This window comes from Maylandia zebra, linkage group LG14, assembly GCF_041146795.1.
Source record: "Maylandia zebra isolate NMK-2024a linkage group LG14, Mzebra_GT3a, whole genome shotgun sequence".
Lineage (NCBI taxonomy): Eukaryota > Metazoa > Chordata > Actinopteri > Cichliformes > Cichlidae > Maylandia > Maylandia zebra.
The window spans coordinates 15,267,821-15,282,424 of record NC_135180.1 but is presented as its reverse complement, the minus strand read 5'-3'; the positions used below and the strand labels follow the sequence as shown (position 1 = coordinate 15,282,424).

General features: G+C 40.5%; 1 protein-coding gene across 6 annotated transcripts; it reads right to left on the bottom strand.

Moving 5' to 3' along the window:
- Positions 1-73: 73 nt before the first annotated feature.
- Positions 74-10,100, bottom strand: tubd1 (tubulin, delta 1). Of its 6 annotated transcripts, none has more exons than XM_076892282.1 (11): positions 9,803-10,100; positions 8,637-8,728; positions 6,255-6,412; positions 5,773-5,827; positions 3,645-3,792; positions 3,338-3,554; positions 3,035-3,266; positions 2,215-2,379; positions 1,993-2,121; positions 1,606-1,789; positions 74-1,493 (listed from the first exon to the last, which is right to left on the bottom strand). In XM_076892282.1, the coding sequence occupies exons 5-11, from the start codon at positions 3,761-3,763 to the stop codon at positions 1,388-1,390; spliced, it is 1,152 nt and encodes a 383-aa protein (XP_076748397.1). In that variant the 5' UTR covers positions 3,764-3,792; positions 5,773-5,827; positions 6,255-6,412; positions 8,637-8,728; positions 9,803-10,100; the 3' UTR covers positions 74-1,387. The 6 variants fall into 6 exon arrangements, with proteins under 6 accessions (XP_076748397.1, XP_014264120.2, XP_024660592.2 ...); XM_014408634.4 differs by having other exon boundaries at positions 5,773-5,830; positions 9,803-10,099; XM_024804824.2 differs by having other exon boundaries at positions 5,773-5,830; positions 8,644-8,728; positions 9,803-10,099.
- Between the last annotated feature and the right edge of the window lie 4,504 nt (positions 10,101-14,604).

The window sequence follows — 14,604 nt, the reverse complement described above, 5'->3', positions numbered from 1 at the left end:
GATCACCGATTGCATTTCAACTGTAAACGTTTAAGCTGATCTCAGCTTGGGACATTTTACTGCTTAATGCATATTTAAGCTGCTGTAGCCAATACAGTTTATTAACATAGAAAAACTTAACATGATGCATTCTTAAAAAGGGAAGAAGAAATATACACACTCGCTTATGTTTTCAGTAGCTATGGTTGATTAAGTAACACATGACTTTATTTTGTTGCAAGGGAAATGTCTTTGTTACAGCAGCAGGATTATGAATAAAAAGAGTAAAATCTACAATAAAAACTGCACAAGTACTGCAGGCCCAGGTGAAAGCCTAATAAGGTGAGGTAGTGCAAAAAGTTAATGTACAACTGATTAAATGGAAAAAATTGGAGTTAAAGAAACATAAGACATTCTGCAAAAGAATAGTGGGAATAGCATTAATTTAAAAAAAAAAAGTATGTAGATTAAATGTAAGAAACTGACAGGTGTGTTCAGCGGTCATAAAAAGAAGAGCTACGGTAGAGTTTCTTAGAGAACAAGAGAAATTGGTTCCTGAGGCGTTCTTTATGGCAGCGTGGTTGAATGAGGCTGCAGCAGAATGAGCTCAGTAGTGTGGAGTGGAGCAGGTAACATGGATTGTCCCTGATGGAGAGCAGTTTGTTCAGTGACCTGCCCCTCACTGACTCAAATGCTTCCAGATTCTAGCCATTGAGGTTTCCACCCTTGTGGATTCCTGACCCGACCAAACACCAGCAACGTGCCATTTACATTGCTGCTGACTGAATGACTGGCAGATCTCCAGGATCTGTGCAAATCCCTCAGCGAGGATTTCACAAGGTGATCTTTTGATATACTTTTTACCCGTCAGCCTTTGTAGCCACCCAGTCAGACAGGTGGCGTGGACGCCCAGGTTTGTGAATGCAATAACTCAAGAACAAGGTGACAAACATCGATACCATTGGTGTATCTATTAAAAATGTCAAACCAGTTTGAATCGCAGTGACCTTGACCTTAAGGTCACAGGTCAAATTTTCTCAAAACTGGGATTTTCAAATTGATACCATTGGTGCATCTACTAGGAAGCTGATAGGTAGGTCTGGTGGTGCGATTGCAAATTTGGGGTAACAAGTGTCTGGCATAGATCTACACAGTTTTTACTAATGTAGCATTTTATTACCCATCTTATAACTTGACACTATACTACTTGAGATGCAAGTATTATAAAGTAGCTCCAGCATTATATCTTGAATAGAGACATCCAGTGTCTCAGTTCTCGCCAGTGCAGATGTCAGAGTCCAGGAATTCAAAGAATTATGTGAAATCAAAGCAGCAATATAAAAAATGTATACAAAACACATAAGGTGTTATTTTCTTATCTACATGAAAGCCACAGTAGTCCCCAGTGCTAGCACAGCTGACTGTAGCTGGAGATCACCTGTTCAAGAGATGTGAAGCTGTCTAGGAAGTCCTCCTCTGAGATGCCAAATTTAATGTACTGATGGATGTACGCCCTGTAACACAGGAAAAGTGAAAGAAAATAATTTTTAAAAAGAGAAACTGTCTGCTCAGTTATACTTCTGGGACCAGCTTTTCCTTACTGTGCATGTACAGGGACTGACCCACCTGGAGGCAAACATATTCCAGGCTTTTCCCACCATGTCATCCAAAGGTCTGAGCAGAGCCTGGCTGTTACTGACCAGCGTGGCAGATTTCTCATACTTATTAAAGGGTACAGGGGATTTCCACAAGCTGAAAGCTTCTTTGGATGAGAGCCAGGAGGTGTACAGGGCTGGATCATCAATGCCACCTAAGCATATAAGCACATGATTCACATCCCCTGCTCTGTACAATCTGCAGACTTACATTATTACAAAAGAATTGCTCTAATCAATCTTTTGGAAACATCATCCCCTACATGACTGTCATAAATTTATCTGGTAAACTCACACAATCACCTGCCTTTTTCCCCTTTTAATTAAATTAAATCAATGTTTCATCCACCCATCTGACCTGTCTCTGCACTGTAGACATCTTTCCCTCTCAGGATGAGAAGGTTGGCCAGAGAGGTGTTAAAGCTGCCCCCTGTGAGACTCCTGCTCCGCCCAGGGTCAGCAGGAGGACGCACCTGCCAGTCTATACCTGTCACACGACAAACAAAGATCCTCTCACTATCACTTCCAACAATATCTCATTGACATAACAGGCTACACGGTTATGTTAGTGTGCACTTGCCTTCTTCCATCTTTGTGTTGGAGATGAGCATCTGTCGCAGGTGTTTGAGCAGCCCCGGCCAGCTAAACGTACTGTAGGCTATGGAGGAACTGGCCATCTGTGGGATGGTGCACAAGCTCAGTAGCTTGTACTCTGGATGACAGGCAAGAGCACTCACCAATTCACCTGACAAAAAAAGGCTGTATTGTGAGAAAGGCAAACTCTGTGGGAACCTTTAGTCATTTGTTTCAACTGCTTTTTTTCCCCAGAGAATATGATTATACATTTTTAATGACCCAACAATTGTTTGAACTTATGATCCTGGAACTTGCAGTTGTTTAGAAATGGCTCTCAGAGACTTTCCCAACTTGTGCAAATCTACAGATGTTCTTAGATCTTCGCTGAGTTCATTGGACTTTCCCAGTGTTCTGAGTATTGGTCAATCCACTGAGGGCTATGAAACACATCCTTGTCATGCTGCCAAAGAGAAACTACCAGATGTACTCAATCATGACCACTAACAAGAAGTGAATTGGTCTCGGCAAGTTAAAAGACATTGCAGATCCTTCTGCAACACTTATTAAAATATTTAAATGAATGTATGTATACATTTGAACCTGTATGTATACTTCTGACCCTGTGTGGAATACGGAAAGTCCAAAATAAATTCAAACTTGTGCACCAAACTCTTGTCTTTTAATATCATTAAAGATGTATGCTGTACAAAGGTTCCATCTGGAAAAACAGCAGCTCAAAAAATTACCATGACATTCAAGCCCACCATGAGTGTGTAAACTTCTGTCCACGACTGCAGGTGTGAGTAGTGTTTGTCCTTTCTCACCCAGAGGATTTCTACTGTATGCTCCATGGGAGTCAGCGGTGAGCGCGGGCTGCAGGATACTGCCCAGCTGGTGGGCGATGACCCTGTTGATGTCACTGAAAGAGATGTGTTTGATATTAAGAAGCCGACTGCAGATCCTGTGCACCGTGTCGTTCTCGTGCACCAGTATGGCGTCTGACAATTGGTAGAGATGAGCCAGCGTCAGCACAGAGTTATAGTTCTGGACGATCACCTGAAAGTAAACAGTCAGAAGGTAGCACGATTCTCTCTTACACCATGTTAAAGATAGTTCAGCGTCCACACCTCTCCAGTCCCGTACGGCCAGGTAAGGTGGTTGAGGATAAAGGATGATGGATAAATATCACGGAGACACTGAGTAACATAGGTGCCGACACCTGACCCCGTCCCCCCTGCCACACTCATCATTGCTATAAGCCCAGCCAGTCTGTCACAGCGCTCCACCTCCCGCCTCACCAGCTCCTCCACTGCGTCTCTGTGACAAGGACCATGGACACAATACCTAGATCAGTAAAAGAAACAGGTGATCAGCGTGAATGCTATCAAATGACAGCATTCCAGAATAGGTGGGCTCATACTGTCCCATCCTTACCCATTAGCCCAGTTGTTTCCGGAGCCCTGCTTCTGGCTGAAGTGAGAACTCGCTCCATAGCTCCACCTGCCAGACTTTGCAGCCATGCTCATACTCCGGTTGATTACTTTAGGCTCCATATCTACCAACAGCGCCCTGGCAACGAGGTCTGGTGTAGGAAAAAACACGGCAGGAAACATGAGTTGACGGGACTCGGACTTTGTTTAGTACTATTAGAGAGGCGTCGTACCTCCCTGTGCGGTCTGGTGAAAGAACCGCTCGCAGCTGGCAGCGCTGTACGTCTTCCTCTGTCCCTCCTGAGCATCGCTACAAATGATGTCAAACAGCTCCTGACCCACCTGGTTACCGCACTGACCGAGCTGAACTGTTACTACAGACATGTTCCACCCAGATGACTCAGTACCGGTCACAGAGCGATGGCACCCACGCTGTGACACACCCGCGACCTCGAGCTGATGGAGCAACGCTTCATAACTTCGGGGCTATCTATACCTTCTCTGGTACGTTGGTGTTACAGCGCTCGCGAAGCCGCCACAAAAAGTTGAACGGGCATTTCCGGTCGAAACCGGCAAAAGTTTCAAAATAAAACTTAATCAAACTAAAGCTTGTTCTGTAAAGTCAACACAAAAAGGTTCAGACCTTTCTCATAGTGCATGTGTAAGGTTTGTGCATGTGTATTTTTATTTCCAAAGAAATAATTTATTTAACACAAGTCAGTGGGGTACATACTGAACGTAAGAGAATAGAAACAATACCAAGTATCGATTCTAACGATTCTATTCTATCGATTCTAACGCACTAGTATAGATTCAGTACCGACACTACTGACATTTGGATGATTCACCCACCTCTAATTGCCATTTACTTTGTCAGCATCTACCATGTATATCCACATACATTTTAATTTTTTGCCAAAAAGATTGTTTTTGAACGTTATTAAACACTTATTACAAACATTCAAATAAACACATTACATGTAAAAAAAAAAAAAAAAATGCTATAAACAAAGTCAGCTAAAACATCCCTTTTGTTTCGGTACTTGAAAAAAATCGCAAATCTGGACCCATATGAAATACGGCAGTGGAGTAACGACCCAGACCGCCACTGTCCTACCCCGATATCTTCACGTATCTTGTTTGTGGAGTAAGCGCTTACACAGCGAACCAGTTTCGTAATTACAAGTCACTGGAGGCGCACATCCAATTTACAAATGGCTGGGTGCAAGATTTGGCTATTTTCAAGAAGCCAAACTCTGAGTACGTCGCCATTCATACCAAGGTAAGTCAGCTGGAGTGCATCGAGTGAAATAGCCATTTTCCACCCCCACCATAATTAATGTTATACATTTATCATTGAACTGCTAAAATATCGTTATCATATTATATGCCCATAATTGTAAAGTAGATGCAAATTAACACATTGATAATCGGGCAAATTATTAACGCCAATTTGTGTCCTCCCTGTCTCATTTCATTTATTGTCTTTACATCAACCTTGTCCTTGTATGTTTCAGGTACTGCACTCCGAAAGACTGAATGAACCTGCATTACGACCATGGGTAATTGTAAGCACCACGAAGAAGGTCGAAGCTGCACACTGCACCTGTATGGCCGGAGTTGCTGAGATCTGCACCCATGTCGCTGCACTTCTGTTTAAAGTGGAGGCAACAGTGACGATCCGTGGCACAAAGACAGTCACAGATGAACCAGCCTACTGGGTTTTGCCGGGGAACACAACCAAGATACAGCCAGTGGTTGGCCATAACATTGACTTTACATCTTCAGCAGCACAAAAAAAGACTCTTGATGAAAATATAAACGGACCGTCTGTGGTGAAAGGCAGAAGAAGCCGTCCTTCAAAAAGAAAGATTCCTTCTGCTACGTTTGAGGAGTTGTCACCAGTGTTAGACACACTTCAAAAACACAATAAAGCAGTGTGTTTGTCTGGATTGGAGAAATACTGCACATCACACACTGTACAGTCATCCACATTACCACTGTCTCTGGCGTGCTTTTCTCTTTGTGCTGAATATCAACACTGTGATTTCTTAGACTGTAAGCTTTACTTTAGCACAAACAGTTGTAGAAGCTGCCACTCCAAATGTCTTTTGATAACAAGAAAAAAATACCTTTTCAGTACACGGCCTGAAGTTCTTCTCTGACATCTTCTGCAATCGGCTTTGTCTGCTGGTTTGAAGACATAAACCACAAAAAGATGATTTAGTCACTTTGTCTGCGTCATGCAGCTCGAATGTGTCGTGTAACGATGTTGAATAGCCGTCGTTATCCCTCTGCTGCGTCAGTAGGATTGTACTGTACAGCATCTCATTGATATGTGAGGAATGCGAATGTAACACGATAACAGACTTACATCATTAAAATATAAAGGACAGGAGATATTTAGATATTTTTATATTTATATTACATTTTATAGCTGACGGATATTACTAAATAGATAGAATTTACTAAATAGCTGGATGAACATGAAAAATATGTCTATAATAACAAATGACCATGAGAGCCAGTAGAATTAATTCAACTGGACAATCAAAAGATGTCCTTAAATGCTCTTTAAGTGGCAGAACAAACGAACAAACAGTTAATTGCTTACTTGAGATGAAATCTGCTCAGCTACTTTGAAAACAGTTTCTAAGTGGTTCCTCCTTTAACAGGATGACGGCTCAGGGGTAAGGCCATCATGCAGTCCAGCAACCTTTATGGTTCTGCTTTGATTCACCAGGAACTATTAGGGAAACCTTCCAGCGCCTCCTGTGAAAGACACAGGCATAAACACACAAACATTTATTAACATGTTCCACAGTCTTCCAGTTTGATTTTCTCATCCTGTGGACAACAACGTACATGGATGCAAGTTTACAGGGAGTGCAGAATTATCAGGCAAGTTGTATTTTTGAGGAATAATTTTATTATTGAACAACAACCATGTTTTCAATGAACCCAAAAAACCCATTAATATCAAAGCTCAATGTTTTTGGAAGTAGTTTTTAGTTTTAGCTATTTTAGGGGGATATCTGTGTGTGCAGGTGACTATTACTGTGCATAATTATTAGGCAACTTAACAAAAAACAAATATATACCCATTTCAATTATTTATTTTTACCAGTGAAACCAATATAACATCTCCACATTCACAAATATACATTTCTGACATTCAAAAACAAAACAAAAACAAATCAGCGACCAATATAGCCACCTTTCTTTGCAAGGACACTCAAAAGCCTGCCATCCATGGATTCTGTCAGTGTTTTGATCTGTTCACCATCAACATTGCGTGCAGCAGCAACCACAGCCTCCCAGACACTGTTCAGAGAGGTGTACTGTTTTCCCTCCTTGTAAATCTCACATTTGATGATGGACCACAGGTTCTCAATCTCAATTCTTCTTTTATACCCTTTCTTGCCAGCCACGCTGTGGAGTACTTGGACGCGTGTGATGGAGCATTGTCCTGCATGAAAATCATGTTTTTCTTGAAGGATGCAGACTTCTTCCTGTACCACTGCTTGAAGAAGGTGTCTTCCAGAAACTGGCAGTAGGACTGGGAGTTGAACTTGACTCCATCCTCAACCCGAAAAGGCCCCACAAGCTCATCTTTGATGATACCAGCCCAAACCAGTACTCCACCTCCACCTTGCTGGCGTCTGAGTCGGACTGGAGCTCTCTGCCCTTTACCAATCCAGCCACGGGCCCATCAAGACTCACTCTCATTTCATCAGTCCATAAAACCTTAGAAAAATCAGTCTTGAGATATTTCTTGGCCCAGTCTTGACGTTTCAGCTTGTGTGTCTTGTTCAGTGGTGGTCGTCTTTCAGCCTTTCTTACCTTGGCCATGTCTCTGAGTATTGCACACCTTGTGCTTTTGGGCACTCCAGTGATGTTGCAGCTCTGAAATATGGCCAAACTGGTGGCAAGTGGCATCTTGGCAGCTGCACGCTTGACTTTTCTCAGTTCATGGGCAGTTATTTTGCGGCTTGGTTTTTCCACATGCTTCTTGCGACCCTGTTGACTATTTTGAATGAAACGCTTGATTGTTCGATGATCACGCTTCAGAAGCTTTGCAATTTTGAGACTGCTGCATCCCTCTGCAAGATATCTCACTATTTTTGACTTTTCTGAGCCTGTCAAGTCCTTCTTTTGACCCATTTTGCCAAAGGAAAGGACGTTGCCTAATAATTATGCACACCTGATATAGGGTGTTGATGTCATTAGACCACACCCCTTCTCATTACAGAGATGCACATCACCTAATATGCTTAATTGGTAGTAGGCTTTGGAGCCTATACAGCTTGGAGTAAGACAACATGCATGAAGAGGATGATGTGGACAAAATACTCATTTGCCTAATAATTCTGCACTCCCTGTATTGTTAACTTTTGTAAGGTTTATTTAGTGAACATATCCAGCTGCAGCTCCACTGTGATCCTGAACTGGATAAGCACTTAAGAAAATGTGTCAATAAATGGACATACATCAACTTACTATATTTATCCAAACAGACGGGACCAATAATGCTTCGCTGAGTTAGAGACTTTAACAGTCTCTTCTATGTAAGAATGTCTCGTGCTGATAGACCTGCAAACTTGACAACAACGGTTTTTCAGACTACATGTAGCTGTCCTCTATGTCAGCTCACACATTTACGTCACACTTATTTCTGCTTTCCCATTTTATAATTATTACTTACATTTTGATTAGATACCTTGAGTTTGTAAATGATCAGATTACATAATTGGAATACAATGTATCCAATTCAGGGTTGCGGGAGGATGAAGCCTATCCCAGCTGATACAGGACAAAGACAGGCTGCCAGTTTATTGCAGGGCTAACACAATATGTGTAACAGAAAATCCACTTAAATGTTTGATATTTCTTATAATAATCATAATTATGACTATTATTTAAAGGTTTCTTTATAAATACATTTTGATTTTTTATAACACCTAAAATATAAACCTGAGCTGTTTCAGATTCTGACCTCTGACCTCACTGCAGCTCCCTCTTGGAAGTACGTCTGCTTCTTGTCTACCCCCAGTGTTGACCGCCTGCCCTTGATATCACGTACTGTACCTGAGGAACAAAAAAGGACAAACACTTGCCTTCATTTAAGAAGTACATTCATACAGAGGTAATCTATGGAAACACACTAGTTCAACCTTTGGGAGAAATCAGTTCCTGTGAAACATTTCTGTAAATGAACATCATGTGGAGAATGAATGAAACGAGTTCTTCAGGTGACTCAGCAGTCCCACACTGACAAATGAAATCTAGTTAAACTATTAAGCATATTTGCTCTTCTGAAATCTGTGTTAAACAACAACGAACATAAATTAGTAACAAAAATACAGCTGAGTAGAGGCTTTACAAACCACCAGCAGCCATAATGCTAAATTGTAATCTTCAAATGTTTCTGAGCCGTCTTCAACCTGCTTTTAACACATTAAAGTCCCACAGTCAATGCAGCCTGACTCAATCCTAGATGTTCAGCACACAGAGACACAGAGGTACCGTTTAAAGTTTAGTGTTAACATGAGTCACTGATCATTTGCAGTATTACAGAGTCTGGCAGTCCTTGCATGACGTCCACGTCACTGTAAGTTTCTAGCTGACTCTCAGGTGTGACAGGTGTGCCAGCAGGAAAGCGTAATAATAACCTGCATTCTGAGGTTTGTCATGCAGGCTTAAAGGAGCCAGGCTTTGTTCACACGGCTAGGATTGTATTTTAAACTGACCCTGGGTCAGTATAAGTATCATACAGTTTAAACGAAGCACTGAAACTTGCACATATTTATTATAGATGCACTGAAGCTAATCGACATATTTGCTGTCAGTCTGTGGCTGCGATTAAACACTTTACTGAAAACTTTATTAACTAGTAACTTCATCAGTCATGACAGAAGCTAATATTTCTGTGCTAACATCGTTTAAACAGTAACAGCCTTACTACAATATAAGCTAACGTTTACACCGTAACTTTAAGCTAGCACCATAAAGATGGTAAAACACGTAATAATATCTACAAATGCATCTTAAAGCTGTTATATTAGCACTCGGTGTATTACTAACATAACCACATTAACATTACTGACACACGCTGACTTTTAATAGTCATTCTATAAATGCTGTCCGTTTAAATGGTCTTACCTGTACACACTGCATATCCACCGGATTGCAGCCAGAGTGGATTCTGGAGTCTTCCCACGCTCCTGTTAGTGATCCTCCATCTGGATGGATGAGAACAACCTTCTGAACAATCTAGCAGGAGATGGCCCATATCTGTGGGACTGATTTGTGCTAATAACGCCCATTGTATGGACTGATAACAGCCGAAGCGGGTGAATAAAGTCACCCAGTCGCTAGCTGTGCCATTACCCAGCATACATCACTCCCTCCATAAATGCAATAAACGATACAAAAGTATCGTTCTACCTGTTTTTCAGGTAGTCGTTTACATTATATAATTTACTGTGTTCAGTATACGTCACTACGCTTTGTTTAGACCCCCAAAATGGCGAATCGGGCCAAAATCCTTTCCACGCCCACCCCCGTGACATCACGCTCCAAAGCCCTATGACATCATATATCGTGCATGCAGATCAAAGGCGTCTGATCCATTCGAAAGGCATAAATAGGGGTGAGAATTGCAAACTTAGTCAGTTTATTCACAGCACTCGTGTTCGCAGCATTCAAACCTAAACCTGAGAAACATTTTGAAACAGTTGGATCATTTACACAGTTGTTTTATTAAGATTCCAACATGTCTCAGAGAAAACACAGCAAAAAAAGGGAGCCCAATGTGGATATTATAAATGAGGGCTGGAAAATAATGTTTAATCAAGCACAGGAGAAGATTTTAAACCTGATGACACAAAACAAAAGCAAATGTGCTGAATTAAGACAAATGTCCCACCTGCTTAAAGAAAAAGAAGCTATTAACCAGGAGCTCTATGGGAAACTCGAGCTTAAGAACCTGGAGACTGAGGAACTTAATAACTTAAAATACAAATGCAGTGAAATGCTAAGCAAGAACTCAGAGCTAGAGGAACTCAATAACATCTTAAAATGCAAAAATGATGAAATCTTGAGAAAGAACTCAGAGCTCGAGGGACAGAATAAGGACTTAAACTACAAATACAGTGAAATCCTAAAAAAGAACACAAAGCTCAGGGGACAGAATAAGAACTTAAACTACAAATACAGTGAAATCCTAAAAAAGAACACAGAGCTCAGGGGACAGAATAAGAACTTAAACTACAAATACAGTGAAATCCTAAAAAAGAGCACTGAGGTTGAGGAACTTAATAACAACTTAAAATACAAAAATGATGAAATCCTGAGAAAGAACACAGTGCTCGAGGGACAGAATAAGAACTTAAACTACAAATACAGTGAAATCCTAAAAAAGAGCACTGAGGTTGAGGAACTTAATAACAACTTAAAATACAAAAATGATGAAATCCTGAGAAAGAACTCAGAGCTCGAGGGACAGAATAAGAACTTAAACTACAAATACAGTGAAGTCCTAAAAAAGAGCACTGAGGTTGAGGAACTTAATAACATCTTAAAATACAAAAATGATGAAATCCTGAGAAAGAACTCAGAGCTCGAGGGACAGAATAAGAACTTAAACTACAAATACAGTGAAATCCTAAAAAAGAGCACTGAGGTTGAGGAACTTAATAACATCTTAAAATACAAAAATGATGAAATCCTGAGAAAGAACTCAGAGCTCGAGGGACAGAATAAGAACTTAAACTACAAATACAGTGAAGTCCTAAAAAAGAGCACTGAGGTTGAGGAACTTAATAACAACTTAAAATACAAATGCAGTGAAATGCTAAGCAAGAACTCAGAGCTCGAGGGACAGAATAAGAACTTAAACTACAAATACAGTGAAGTCCTAAAAAAGAGCACTGAGGTTGAGGAACTTAATAACAACTTAAAATACAAAAATGATGAAATCCTGAGAAAGAACACAGTGCTCGAGGGACAGAATAAGAACTTAAACTACAAATACAGTGAAATCCTAAAAAAGAGCACTGAGGTTGAGGAACTTAATAACAACTTAAAATACAAATGCAGTGAAATGCTAAGCAAGAACTCAGAGCTCGAGGGACAGAATAAGAACTTAAACTACAAATACAGTGAAGTCCTAAAAAAGAGCACTGAGCTTGAGGAACTTAATAACATCTTAAAATCCAAAAATGATGAAATCCTGAGAAAGAACTCAGAGCTCGAGGGACAGAATAAGAACTTAAACTACAAATACAGTGAAGTCCTAAAAAAGAGCACTGAGGTTGAGGAACTTCATAACAACTTAAAATCCAAAAACAAGAAAATGCTCAAGGAACGGCACGTACTGGGTGGTTTCGGCCAAGGGCCTAGTGTCAACTTGGGGGAGAAATCGGAGCACTGTGCATGTTCCCCCAATTCATGCACCCAGCAACTGAATCATGAGGGGCCAAAAGATGCACCAGTGCCTGAGCCCACCAAGGACTCCACAAAGGAGTGTGACGTGTGCGAGGCTGAGCCCTCTGCACCTTGTAATGATGTGACAGTGGAAGCTCCACTGTCAGAGGAACAGTTGCTTGTTAAAGAGCTCATAAAGGCAGTAATCACACATGCCTCAAGAGAGGCAAATGTGTCGCCATCCGATGAGATTCAGCAGGGTCTCTTCATAGCTCTGTGGGCGCAACTTAAAGAAGAAACTCTAAATATAAAAAAAAAGAGGATCAAAAGTCTTGAAAAGGCAATTTTCAAAGACATTACAAAGGAACTGGGTATTACACCTAACCTTGTTACCATTACGTTGGCTGTTGCTTCGCCGTACCAACAAGTGGTGATTTCGATATTCAAAGACCACCTGTTCCGAAAAAAGCAAAACCGACTTGCAAGGTTTTTCGCATGGTGTGGAAAAACATAGGACGATGAAGACCAGCTACCAGAAACTGACAATATCTCCCAGACACTTTTGAACGAATTTAAAGATATTATATTTCCAAGAAAACAAAATGAATATTTAGAGCAATCCATCAGGATTGCTCTAAATATTTCTTTTAAATTATTTGGACAGTTTAAGTGTATTAGTTGACATCAAAGTGACTCTTTAAATTGGCTAACAACAAACGATTCAAACAAGCTAATTTATTTCACATCCAATGAGTCACTTTAAAAATCCCACGACCGGTCGAGGCAGATGGCCGTCCCTCACTGAGCCTGGTTCTGCCGGAGGTTTCTTGCTTTTAAAAGAAAGTTTTTCCTCCCCACTGTCGCCGAGTGCTTGCTCAGAGGGAATTGTCAGATTATTGGGGTTTTATTTATTTTTTATCAACTAATACACAACTCGGGGCTCGCAAAATCTCTAGCCCGACGTCTCGGAGCTAGAGATATCTCCGGTCGGGCGACCAAAATCTATCTCAGCCCCGCCCGTCGGGTTATCATATAGCCCGACGGGCAATTTTGCGAGCCCTGCGATCTTATTGGGCATTCCAAATTGATTTTTTTTAATTCATTAATAAAGTCCTAAAAAGAGTATATTGTGAATATTGCATGTTTTCATTGTCACACAAATGTGTACATTTTCAGCCTAGACTGAACATGTGTGTTTGTCTTCTATTCAAAATCAAACATTTTAGTAGCAACTACTTTATTAAAATATGGCAGATGTTTTACTCTGATTACACAAACTTTATGTAGGAGTAGGTCACAGATAAGAGGTATTTATTTGTAAATTTGACCTCTGACCTCACAGAGATACAGGATGACAGGATATGTGATATTAGAATCCACATATATTGGTATATAATCTCCTAAATGTTGCCAATGGCCGTAAGGAACATAGCTCTAAATAACATTATCATCTTTTTGACCCTCACTATAGTCTGTATGACAAGTCAGAACAAAAGGTCGGAGGTCAAATGTGGCGTTAAATCCTAATGCGGTACATTCTTATGTTGACAATACACACCACACTTGTAAGAAAGTTATAAGTCAAATTATAAGGCTTTTTATAAGGTGTTTCTCTATGAAAGCAGTTAAGATCATTATGCAAATACATAGCCTCAGTATATTGGGGTCTGGAATAAAACTAGAATTAATTAAACTTCTCTGCTGCTTAAAGCTGCAGCGCCCGGATTACTTGCGTTGCCAGCTACTTCCGTGCAACTGATATAACGTGGGGGGAAAAACCCAAACACATTTATGCCTTTGTTATTAGGCAAAGGTATGCATTTATGGAGCTTTAACGTTTCTTGTAACCGAATTATGACGCTATCAGAAGGTTGCTTTCAGTGTGTAGCGCAGTCACGAATGACTACACGCATCACGATGGAATAATTAATGCCTACAGGTTTAGTATGTCTACTCTCGTTGTTCATGTTTGTTATAAGACTGTCGAATAGTAGTTAAAACAATAAAGACCTATTGTGCCAGTATCACCATGACTCTTTCTTGTTTGTGCAGAATAACGACTGAGAACATGGCATTTTAGCGCTACCAAAAAGTGATTGTGGCCTATAACTTGTCACTGAAACAATATTTCTGCTTCAAACTTGTTGGATATATTCCAGAAGGGTTACATGTGATATATTGTATCCCAAAACCTCTCCAAGAACTGCTGAATAACTTGTACAGGAACAATAATACTGATAATATGCCATTTTCAAGCTGCCAAAAAGTGATTGTGGCCTATATCTTGTCACTGAAACAATATTTCTGCTTCAAACTTGCTGCATGTCATTCTGAAGGGTCCTATGTGACACATTATATCTCAAACAGTCCCTTAGAACTGCTGGATAACCTGTAAAGGAACATTAACTTTGATAATATGCCATTTTCAGCCTGCCAAAAAGTGATTGTGGCCTATATCTTGTTAATGAAATACTATTTCTGCTTCAAACTTGCTGCATGTCATTCTGAAGGGTCCTATGTGACACATTATATCCCAA

Excerpts from the sequence above, each read along its gene's own strand:
- tubd1 (XM_014408632.3), bottom strand. The coding sequence starts at position 4,024 with ATGTCTGTAGTAACAGTTCAGCTCGGTCAGTGCGGTAACCAGGTGGGT. Across the intron at positions 3,555-3,644 it reads GGAAACAACTGGGCTAATGG|GTATTGTGTCCATGGTCCTT; the intron begins GTAAGGATGGGA and ends TTACTGATCTAG. Across the intron at positions 1,790-1,992 it reads TGTCTACAGTGCAGAGACAG|GTGGCATTGATGATCCAGCC; the intron begins GTCAGATGGGTG and ends TTATATGCTTAG.